At 54.0% G+C, this 12,624-nt stretch overlaps 1 protein-coding gene across 1 annotated transcript; it reads left to right on the top strand.

Annotated features, from left to right (window-relative positions):
• Positions 1-287: 287 nt before the first annotated feature.
• On the top strand, positions 288-12,271 carry LOC133354524 (interleukin-8-like). The gene is made up of 4 exons (XM_061571426.1): positions 288-673; positions 4,014-4,140; positions 9,716-9,800; positions 10,813-12,271. Exons 1-4 carry the CDS (start codon positions 616-618, stop codon positions 10,834-10,836), a joined length of 294 nt encoding a protein of 97 aa, XP_061427410.1. The 5' UTR covers positions 288-615; the 3' UTR covers positions 10,837-12,271.
• Positions 12,272-12,624: the final 353 nt, after the last annotated feature.

Here is a 12,624-nt window from a genome sequence, read left to right as displayed (position 1 = left end):
TGCTGAGGCTACACGGGGAGGATCTTTGTCTTTGGTGGTTGCGGTGGCGCTGTAGCGACTGCCAGGCGGGACATTGCGAGCCCCGGGTAACCCACACAGGGCTGGGGTGGATGTGTGTGTGGGGGGGGGGGCTGCCCGACTCTGGAGTCAAATCGGCGGCTGCTGGGGAATGATTCTATTGTTGGTGGCGTTGGGGCGGTGCCGGCGCTCCGCCAAATCGGTTGGGCGGGGAGCGGTGGGCGAATGGCGCCAGAATGTCACTTTCTGCGTGCGCCGACCGACCGGGCGCCGGGGCGAGTGGAGTTTGCGGAGCGGTGCCACCTCGCTAACACAACTACACTCACTCGCGCCACAACAACAACGCGACGCCTCTGCCGCGATAGCGACAAATATTACTGCCGCCAGAGACCTCCTCCGACAAAAAGGTGCCTCGGTGCTCCTCCTCCTGTTGTTTTTGGTTTGAAGTCGCGAGCGAGTTCATTAATTATTTCCTGCAGCGCTCGCTGAAAGGGGGATACGAAAAAAAAGCCTCGGCTGCTATTTATTGGCCCGGATGCGCGTCCTGAGCTCAGAAGCGCGGCGCGAACGACGCGGAGAGGAGACATCCCCGCAGACATGAGGTCGCCTCTGCTCCTGCTGCTGCTGATCGCCACTCTGCTCTCCACCTCTCACGGTGAGACGTGGGCGCCAACGCGCTCCATCTCACCAGGGCACACAGGCGCGGCGGGCTCTGGGTCGCTCGGATGGGCGGCCGCGTCGCGCTTTGCACGAGACGATCACGCCTCGTCGCGATAAGACGATTGTCGCGATATCACGCTCGGCAATAAATGTGGAATCGCACGTGGCAATGGTTGCGGCGCTTTGCTGGAGCCTCCGTGCGGCTGTCGAGGTGCGGTTCGTGTCTTTGTGGCGACTGCCAAAGGGGGCTGCTCGTCATTGCTGCGCTCACAAGGCACGCGCCCTCGCTCACACGTGCCACCATCGGTTGGACCAACTGGGACAGAGTTGCGATGCGATGTGATCACGCCGCGCCGTCGATGAACTCCAGCAAACGTTTCCCCGGTGCGGCCGACGAGTAAATGTCGAGTTCCAAAACGCCGATCGATCAGTTATTTCACAGGCATCGCGTCAAGAAAGTAAAATATTTTAGTTTGTTTATAAAACGCGAGCGCGGCGCTACAGCGCGACCCCCGCGGGCTCTCCCTCTCCTCTCTCTCTCGCGCCCGCGATGTTCGCCGCGGCTCTCGCGAACCGAGCGAGGTGGCGCTGCACGGGGCTGCTGCGGGGAGGTGGTAGAGGCCACGCGAGCGGCCCCAGTCGGGCAGCACCACCGCGGGTGTCGTCTCGAGCCTGTGCGGCACCCACGTCTATGACCACCCCCGCCCACACTTTTAACCAACCGCGGCGAGCGGTATGGTCACAAAACCCCCGACGAGACCACATCCAGCAGTGGGTTGACAAAGAGGTGATTATTGTGGCACATTTATTCGTTTGGTCCTCAAATGCTTTATTTCCTGACCAAATGAAACTACGGGGGAAAAAAAATAACTCTCGCTCGCTCACGCGCTCGCTGAAAACTACGTACAGTTGTTGACCCAACTTTAAACGTGTGATGCTAAATTGGGTCCTATGATCGACAACCGGTCCCCTTAGTATCGGTCACGCGCGCCCAAAAGGTCAGCAACAGGAAACCTGCTTTCCTGCCGAATGCAGATAATTGAATGAGGCAATCGGCACGCGCCGATGTACAAACGGCACGGCGCGTGCGATTCTGATTGGTCAGCGGCGTGCGATTCTGATTGGTCAGCGGCAGCCCTGATGACAGATCACGAGCGGTGCTTTCCCTGTCACAATAAAGGGGGAGAAGGTAAGCGAGCGCGTAAAGGCGAAGCCCTGCAATATCTTGCTCGCTGGTGGAGCGAGCTCTCGTGGGTACACTGTTCAAACTCTTCAAGATGTCCTCGAACCGATCGGCGTACCCACACTTTACCCCACCACACACACAAAACCTGCCAATGCACTAAGTCTTGCGAAATCATTCATACTGCTAGGTGGACAGAGACAAGGAGGATATTTAGGTGGCTTTCCCCATTGGGCTTAACGGATTCGCCGGCAGGTTAAATTGAACAATTCTGGATTTGCAGGCCGAATGTACAGCTCGCCATCACTCCGCATATGAGATGGCAGATGATGATGATGATGATGCAATTCACAATATTTCACGGACATACGCGGACCGTGACTCTGAGGCACGGAGATCCTGACCGATTTTGGAAACGTGTTCAGACTTTGCGTTCGTCCGCAGAAGACGAGAGCGTACTCCGGCGAAACTCCAATCATCCGTCCTCCACAAATCGGTGCGTCCTAAAATCCGCGTTGCCCCTGCGGCTCCTGGCAAAATCGTGTAACCCTGTGGCACTATTCTACTCTCGCGAATGGCAGCAGTTAAAATATGTTCAGGAGTTTGAGGCCAGTGTCTGCTGCTGGCCGCGCAGAGCACAGGGGGTTTACTGCACGGTTTGTAGTTCGGGCCGCATCGCCATAGTCGCACCCCACTCTGGCTCGTGTCTTTCATTTTCCACTCGTGAAGGAAGTGCGCACATTGCCATGTGTCACTGCAGTGTACAGCGCTCGGGTCGTATCTATGTGGTCTAACGTAGTAGTAGTAGGGCTTTCGCGACCAATATTATGGACAATAGAGGTTTTTTGGGGGTTACATTAATGTGCCAATTAGAAAAAGTTTGTCACGTAAACAACGCGTTCAGATTCGTTACTAGTTCAGCACACCGGTGTGTTGGAGAGTAAGCCGCCAACATTTACAATTCGAGTACAACATTTCGCCGGTAATTACAACTAGCATCATCAGGCGACAGCCAGAGTTGTGGAGAAATCCTCCTCCTGTTTCGGTCTCAAAGTGGCTGTCCCTGATGGCCTAGGTGACGGATTTGAACCCTAAGGCCCTTTCCGTGACGCCGCCCAACGTTCAAATCCTCATGAGTGAGACAGCGCATTTTAGAGCCAGACTCGAAAGTGGTCAAAATGTTGAAGATCTTTCACCTGTGCCCATCGGAGTGTGTGGCGACATCTCGCCTGTCCATATAGCCTGAGGTGCAACCAAGTGTGTATTTGGGTTCACGGGGTTTATGGCGCCTTGTGCTGAATTGCACTTTGAGACTCTGCGGCACACCACGACATTCTTTCAGGTTTAGCGAGTCGCGCGTGTGGCATCACGAGGGAGTGGCGGCACAGTGGGTGCGCTAACTTGTGTTGACGCTGGCGACCCCAGGTAAGAGTTTCGGATCCTGAGCTCCGCCTTTCACCAACCCGTACTGACCAGCGTGGTGAAGTATGGTCAAACGCCCCCCACCGTGCAGGGAAGCCTTCGTCAAGCACGAAGGGGGCTGTGGTTCTAAGAGGGCGGCACACAGTGCAAGGGCGATACATCCCAGATGGAGCGATGATATCTAATTAAATAATTCTAATTATTAATTTATTTTATCTACATTTTTATTTTACCAGGTAAGGCCCACTGAGATATTTAGCTATTTTTATAAGCTACCTTGGCTATCACAAATGATAGCTCAACGGATTGGATTATAGCGTGGATATTCATAGCAGCCAAATACTCGAACGCAAGTTGATTCTAAATGTGGAGGGAAAATCCAGAGGACCCGGAGAAAAATCCACGCGACCACGAAGAGAGAGAGACACGCAAACTCCAAATATACAGCAGCAGGCGTCAGGGTCGGAATCGAACGCACGACCTCCTGTATATCAGGCGAGGTAGTTAACATCTCGCCACCACGGCAAGGCGAAGGGAGAGCGGTGATGCGGACGCCAGTCAGTGTATCGGACCAACGCGGTGAACGGACAGCGACCACCGCTCACACGGCCATGCGAGCCAGAAGGCGCGCTGCCGACTCGGCGATTTATCTCGGAAACAAAGCGATTCGTGAGCGTCGCGCGGCGACCCTGAACAGTGGTGACTCGCGCCCGCTCCACCCGTTGCGCAGGAGTGATCGTGCATGGGTTGGACACCCGGTGCCAGTGTGCCGACTTCTACCGCAAACCGCTGCGGCTGAAGTCCATCAGGGGGTTGGTGGACCACCGCTTCACCAGCAGCTGCCACCGCGATGTCATGTGAGGCACCATGCCACGTGACACACCACCACCGTGACGTCATATAGGCACCACGCCACGTGACACACCACCAACGCAACGTCACGTAGGCACCACGCCACGTGACACACCACCAACACAACGTCACGCAGGCACCATGCCACGTGACACACCACCACCGTGACGTCACGTGAGGCACCACGCCACGTGACACATCACCACCGTGACGTCACGTAGGCACCACATCACAGGGAACACCACAGGGGAACATCACAGGGAACATCACAGGGGAACACCACAGGGGAACATCACAGGGAACATTACAGGGGAACATCACAGGGAACACCACAGGGAACATCACAGGGAACATCACAGGGAACACCACAGGGAACATCACAGGGAACATCACAGGGAACATCACAGGGAACATCACAGGGAACACCACAGGGAACATCACAGGGAACATCACAGGGAACATCACAGGGAACACCACAGGGAACACCACAGGGAACATCACAGGGAACACCACAGGGAACATCACAGGGAACACCACAGGGGAACATCACAGGGAACATCACAGGGGAACATCACAGGGAACACCACAGGGAACATCACAGGGAACATCACAGGGAACATCACAGGGAACACCACAGGGAACATCACAGGGAACACCACAGGGAACATCACAGGGAACATCACAGGGAACATCACAGGGAACACCACAGGGAAGACCACAGGGAACATCACAGGGAACATCACAGGGAACACCACAGGGAACACCACAGGGAACATCACAGGGAACATCACAGGGAACATCACAGGGAACATCACAGGGGACATCACAGGGAACATCACAGGGAACACCACAGGGAACATCACAGGGAACATCACAGGGAACATCACAGGGAACAGCACAGGGAACACCACAGGGAACACCACAGGGAACACCACAGGGAACATCACAGGGAACATCACAGGGAACACCACAGGGAACATCACAGGGAACACCACAGGGAACATCACAGGGAACATCACAGGGAACAGCACAGGGAACACCACAGGGAACACCACAGGGAACATCACAGGGAACATCACAGGGAACATCACAGGGGAACACCACAGGGAACACCACAGGGAACACCACAGGGAACATCACAGGGAACACCACAGGGAACATCACAGGGAACATCACAGGGAACATCACAGGGAACATCACAGGGAACATCACAGGGAACACCACAGGGAACATCACAGGGAACATCACAGGGGAACATCACAGGGAACACCACAGGGGAACATCACAGGGAACATCACAGGGGAACATCACAGGGAACACCACAGGGAACATCACAGGGAACACCACAGGGAACATCACAGGGAACATCACAGGGAACATCACAGGGGACATCACAGGGAACACCACAGGGAACATCACAGGGAACATCACAGGGAACATCACAGGGAACATCACAGGGAACACCACAGGGAAGACCATAGGGAACATCACAGGGAACATCACAGGGAACACCACAGGGAACACCACAGGGAACATCACAGGGAACATCACAGGGAACATCACAGGGGACATCACAGGGAACATCACAGGGAACACCACAGGGAACATCACAGGGAACATCACAGGGAACATCACAGGGAACACCACAGGGAACACCACAGGGAACACCACAGGGAACATCACAGGGAACATCACAGGGAACACCACAGGGAACATCACAGGGAACACCACAGGGAACATCACAGGGAACATCACAGGGAACAGCACAGGGAACACCACAGGGAACATCACAGGGAACATCACAGGGAACATCACAGGGGAACACCACAGGGAACACCACAGGGAACACCACAGGGAACATCACAGGGAACACCACAGGGAACATCACAGGGAACATCACAGGGGAACATCACAGGGAACATCACAGGGAACATCACAGGGAACATCACAGGGAACACCACAGGGAACATCACAGGGAACATCACAGGGGAACATCACAGGGAACACCACAGGGGAACATCACAGGGAACATCACAGGGGAACATCACAGGGAACACCACAGGGAACATCACAGGGAACACCACAGGGAACATCACAGGGAACATCACAGGGAACATCACAGGGAACATCACAGGGGACATCACAGGGAACACCACAGGGAACATCACAGGGAACATCACAGGGAACATCACAGGGAACACCACAGGGAACATCACAGGGAACATCACAGGGAACATCACAGGGGACATCACAGGGAACACCACAGGGAACATCACAGGGAACATCACAGGGAACATCACAGGGAACATCACAGGGAACACCACAGGGAACACCACAGGGAACATCACAGGGAACATCACAGGGAACATCACAGGGAACATCACAGGGGACACCACAGGGAACATCACAGGGAACATCACAGGCAACATCACAGGGAACATCACAGGGAACAGCACAGGGAACAGCACAGGGGAACATCACAGGGGAACATCACAGGGAACACCACAGGGAACATCACAGGGAACAGCACAGGGAACATCACAGGGGAACATCACAGGGAACATCACAGGGAACAGCACAGGGAACAGCACAGGGAACATCACAGGGGACACCACAGGGAACATCACAGGGAACATCACAGGGAACATCACAGGGAACATCACAGGGAACACCACAGGGAACATCACAGGGAACATCACAGGGAACATCACAGGGGACATCACAGGGAACACCACAGGGAACATCACAGGGAACATCACAGGGAACATCACAGGGAACATCACAGGGAACATCACAGGGAACACCACAGGGAACATCACAGGGAACAGCACAGGGGAACATCACAGGGAACATCACAGGGAACAGCACAGGGAACAGCACAGGGGAACACCACAGGGAACAGCACAGGGAACACCACAGGGAACATCACAGGGGAACACCACAGGGGAACACCACAGGGAACAGCACAGGGGAACACCACAGGGGAACACCACAGGGAACATCACAGGGAACATCACAGGGGAACATCACAGGGAACATCACAGGGGAACATCACAGGGAACATCACAGAGGAACATCACAGGGAACATCACAGGGAACATCACAGGGGAACATCACAGGGAACATCACAGAGGAACATCACAGGGAACATCACAGAGGAACATCACAGGGAACATCACAGAGGAACATCACAGGGAACATCACAGGGAACACCACAGGGGAACATCACAGGGAACATCACAGGGGAACATCACAGGGAACATCACAGAGGAACATCACAGGGGAACACCACAGGGAACATCACAGAGGAACATCACAGGGAACATCACAGGGGAACATCACAGGGAACACCACAGGGGAACATCACAGGGAACATCACAGGGGAACACCACAGGGAACATCACAGGGAAACATCACAGGGAACACCACAGGGGAACATCACAGGGAACACCACAGGGAACATCACAGGGAACATCACAGGGGAACATCACAGGGAACACCACAGGGAACATCACAGGGAACATCACAGGGAACATCACAGGGAACACCACAGGGGACACCACAGGGAACATCATAGGGGAACATCACAGGGAACATCACAGGGGAACATCACAGGGAACATCACAGGGGAACATCACAGGGGAACATCACAGGGAACATGACAGGGGAACATCACAGGGGAACATCACAGGGAACATCACAGGGGAACATCACAGGGGAACATCACAGGGGAACATCACAGGGAACATCACAGGGAACATCACAGGGAACATCACAGGGGAACATCACAGGGAACATCACAGGGGAACATCACAGGGGAACATCACAGGGAACATCACAGGGGAACATCACAGGGAACATCACAGGGAACATCACAGGGGAACATCACAGGGAACATCACAGGGGAACATCACAGGGAACATCACAGGGAACATCACAGGGGAACATCACAGGGAACATCACAGGGGAACATCACAGGGAACATCACAGGGAACACCACAGGGAACATCACAGGGAACATCACAGGGAACATCACAGGGAACACCACAGGGAACACCACAGGGAACATCACAGGGAACATCACAGGGGAACATCACAGGGAACATCACAGGGAACATCACAGGGAACACCACAGAGAACATCACAGGGAACACCACAGGGGAACACCACAGGGAACATCACAGGGGAACACCACAGGGAACACCACAGGGGAACATCACAGGGAACATCACAGGGGAACATCACAGGGAACACCACAGGGAACACCACAGGGAACATCACAGGGAACACCACAGGGAACATCACAGGGAACACCACAGGGAACATCACAGGGAACATCACAGGGGAACATCACAGGGAACACCACAGGGAACACCACAGGGAACATCACAGGGAACACCACAGGGAACATCACAGGGAACACCACAGGGAACATCACAGGGAACATCACAGGCAACATCACAGGGGAACACCACAGGGAACATCACAGGGAACATCACAGGGGAACACCACAGGGGAACAGAACAGGGAACACCACAGGGAACACCACAGGGAACACCACAGGGAACATCACAGGGAACATCACAGGGGAACACCACAGGGAACATCACAGGGAACATCACAGGGGAACACCACAGGGAACATCACAGGGAACATCACAGGGGAACACCACAGGGAACATCACAGGGAACATCACAGGGAACATCACAGGGGAACACCACAGGGGAACAGAACAGGGAACACCACAGGGAACACCACAGGGAACATCACAGGGAACACCACAAGGGAACAGAACAGGGAACACCACAGGGAACACCACAGGGGAACATCACAGGGAACATCACAGGGAACACCACAGGGGAACACCACAGGGAACATCACAGGGAACATCACAGGGGAACACCACAGGGGAACAGCACAGGGACAGCACAGGGAACACCACAGGGAACATCACAGGGGAACAGCACAGGGAACATCACAGGGAACACCACAGGGGAACACCACAGGGAACACCACAGGGAACACCACAGGGAACATCACAGGGGAACAGCACAGGGAACACCACAGGGACAGCACAGGGAACACCACAGGGGAACATCACAGGGGAACAGCACAGGGGAACATCACAGGGACAGCACAGGGAACACCACAGGGGAACATCACAGGGGAACATCACAGGGGAACATCACAGGGACAGCACAGGGAACACCACAGGGGAACATCACAGGGGAACAGCACAGGGAACAGCACAGGGAACACCACAGGGGGACAGCACAGGGACAGCACAGGGAACACCACAGGGAACACCACAGGGGAACACCACAGGGACAGCACAGGGAACACCACAGGGAACACCACAGGGAACACCACAGGGGAACACCACAGGGACAGCACAGGGAACACCACAGGGAACATCACAGGGGAACAGCACAGGGAACAGCACAGGGAACACCACAGGGAACATCACAGGGAACACCACAGGGGGACAGCACAGGGAACACCACAGGGAACACCACAGGGAACACCACAGGGCATCTTCACCGCGGAGAGTGACGCGAGGGTGCGTCCGTGCCGTTGCAGCGCGTCTCTGCCCAACGGGAGGAAGGTTTGCCTGGACCCCGACAAGGCCTGGGTGAAGCACATCCTGCGACGCTTCAAGAAAGAGGTAAACATGAGGAGGTGCGGGTCTGGCGGTGGCGCGTTCCTCGCTTGTCGCAGAGGTTTCACGGCGCCGAATCAGCAAGGCTGCCCCCCGCCCCCCCGCGGTCGCTAGCGCGGGCGTCACAACACCACGTCACATCACTACGTCACATGACTACATCACATGACTACATCACGTCACTACGTCACATCACTACGTCACAACACTACATCACGTGACGTAGTCACGTGACTACGTCACATCACTACGTCACGTTACTACGTCACATCACTACGTGACGTCACTACGTCACATTACTACGTCACGTTACTATGTCACAACACTACATCACAACACTACGTCACATGACTACGTCACAACACTACGTCACATCACTACATCACAACACTACGTCACATCACTACATCACAACACTACGTCACAACACTACGTCACATCACTACATCACAACACTGCGTCACAACACTATGTCACATGAATACGTCACAACACTACGTCACATCACTACATCACAACACTACGTCACAACACTACGTCACATCACTACATCACAACACTGCGTCACAACACTATGTCACATCACTACATCACAACACTACGTCACAACACTACGTCACAACACTACGTCACATGACTACGTCACATTACTACGTCACATCACTACGTCACATCACTACGTCACATGACTACGCGCAGTTTGCTTCACAGTGGACGTCAAACACCCCCCGCCCCCCCCCCCCCCCCCCATGATGCCATCCACAAGAGTTGGCCATTTCTGTGCTGGTGTCACTTTCAATATAAAACGGAACAAAATACCAACAAATCGACTTAACTGTGATGATACACACAGCAGCAATAATCACCGCTCCCTACTCACGTACTCATGCCCCAGGTCATTCATGCACGCGAGACTATCCCGGATTGCTTTGCGTTCTCACCCGGTTCAACGACATCAGCTGAAAGCGAACCACGGGGGAGCGATTGTGAGACCTCCGATCCCCCCGTGCCGTTGCAGTTTGGCCTCAACAGGAGCGGATGAGAGACAAGACGGGGCAATGGGGAGCGCAGCTTCAGCAGACAACCGCGGCACGCACAGACAAGGCACACTCAACTCACCCGGGCAGCACGTGGCACACACACGCGCGCGTGCACCCGGCACGGTGCACGTGCCCTGGCTCCGTGCGTGCGCGTGCCACGGACACGTCACACACGCATGCACCGCGATATGACGTACGTGTGCGCCGTGGTGTATACATACCACGGTACGTCACGTCCTGCATTGTGTAACTACATCGGGCTTGGCATGTAGGTTGGGTGTGAAGGAAAGGCAGGTAAATAGTGTAGATCTTTACTTCAGTAGACTTGTGTAACCTCGTAAGAGATCTGGGACTGGTCCCGCAAGGATGTCCAGCGTGGAGATGAAGTCATCAGATCGGCTCACGTCCAAGGAGTCAGAATTTGGTTTCGTGGGATGATGAGAAGTTGGCGACAGCCGGGGGGAGGACTTCATCCAGCAGTGGAGAGACCACGGCTGACAATGATAATGATGGCGATGAAATTAAATCTGTAGTCAGGTAGGTAAAAAAAAAATCACGACGTTTCGATCGCAACACAAAAAAATGTAATCCATCAGTTCCACTGCTGGATTATATTTTGTGTTGCGATCGAAACGTCGTGATTTATTTTACTTTCTACCCACGTGACTTTACCGAAAGAACCAAAGAGTATGGATTCCTGCAGTCACGAAAGCTTCCAATCAAGATGATAATTTGTCGTCTTTACGTAGAATACTGCGCTCCCAGTGTATTTCAATCTAACAAGTTACTCCGCCGTGAATGGGATTCGCAATGGAACATTGGAACATTAGAATTAGAACCTGAAGAACAATGGGCTTGTTCGCGACAGCAACGGGCTGTTTGATGTTTGGTGCTTTGTCTCGGTGGTGTTCTTCAGCTGCGGCGATCTGGCAACTTCAAGTGGCTGTCAGTTTGACACGTAGTAGGGAGCAGTGGGCTTTCGCGAGCAATATTATCCATAATAGAGGGGCTTTTTGGGGTTAGATTGCGTAAATATAAATGTGTCGTTAAGTCTGGGGTGATGGGGTTTGAAGGGTGGTTCCGAGGGGAAATATGATTTTCCACAATCGCATCGTTTTTGGGAAGCTTATTTAATTTTTTAAAAGGGCAGCCGTACATTTTGAGACGCAATCACATCTGGACATTTGTGGTGGGGGGAGGGAGAGCTTAATAGTTCATCGGATTCCTCCCAGTCCAAAAACAAAGATTTTGATCAAGATTCTGACACCGTTGGCAAACCAAGAAATTCGACTCCTGTTGAGTAGCGACACGACTCCTTGCTTACCGAGGGCTTTTCTGGGTTCGGGTCGATATATATAATAATGGTTTAAAAAAAAATACGTGTCCGAGAAGCGATCTGTTGACAATGAATAAAAATGGACGGCTCGCTTCCTCGACACACAAACGTCGCGTTTGCTCTCTCTCTCGCCCTCGAGTGCAAGTCCATTCCCCTCTCAAGCGCCCGTTCGGAGAATCGCCCTTCTGCGGGAGCGACCCTTGGAGGCAACCTTCGGCCGAACCCGCTGCGAACCGCTGCCGCTTCTCACTGGTCGACTCATGTTGTGCCCCAGCCTGGTCCCGGGAGCTCGGCGCAATGGAACTGCGAGATGCGCCGGAGACATCGCGCGATGGCGCGCAGCGAACACCGCCAACCCTGAGACAGACACCGAATCCCCGTGGCTCCCAGTGCCGGCGAATATTTTGGAGACACGCACGCTGCAAAGGGTTGTTGACGCGCTAGTCAGACAACG

Source organism: Lethenteron reissneri, chromosome 47 (assembly GCF_015708825.2).
Source record: "Lethenteron reissneri isolate LAM-NWPU_2019-01 chromosome 47, ASM1570882v1, whole genome shotgun sequence".
Classification (NCBI taxonomy): domain Eukaryota; kingdom Metazoa; phylum Chordata; class Hyperoartia; order Petromyzontiformes; family Petromyzontidae; genus Lethenteron; species Lethenteron reissneri.
The sequence above is the reverse complement of the archived record's forward strand: the minus strand, read 5'-3'. Positions and strand labels throughout refer to the sequence as shown.

What these genes read in the sequence shown, in the direction of transcription:
- LOC133354524 (XM_061571426.1), top strand. Translation starts at nt 616, where the DNA reads ATGAGGTCGCCTCTGCTCCTGCTGCTGCTGATCGCCACTCTGCTCTCC. An exon ending in TCTGCTCTCCACCTCTCACG is followed by an intron (nt 674 to 4,013) that starts GTGAGACGTGGG and finishes CCCGTTGCGCAG; the next exon opens with GAGTGATCGTGCATGGGTTG. An exon ending in AGCTGCCACCGCGATGTCAT is followed by an intron (nt 4,141 to 9,715) that starts GTGAGGCACCAT and finishes GTGCCGTTGCAG; the next exon opens with CGCGTCTCTGCCCAACGGGA.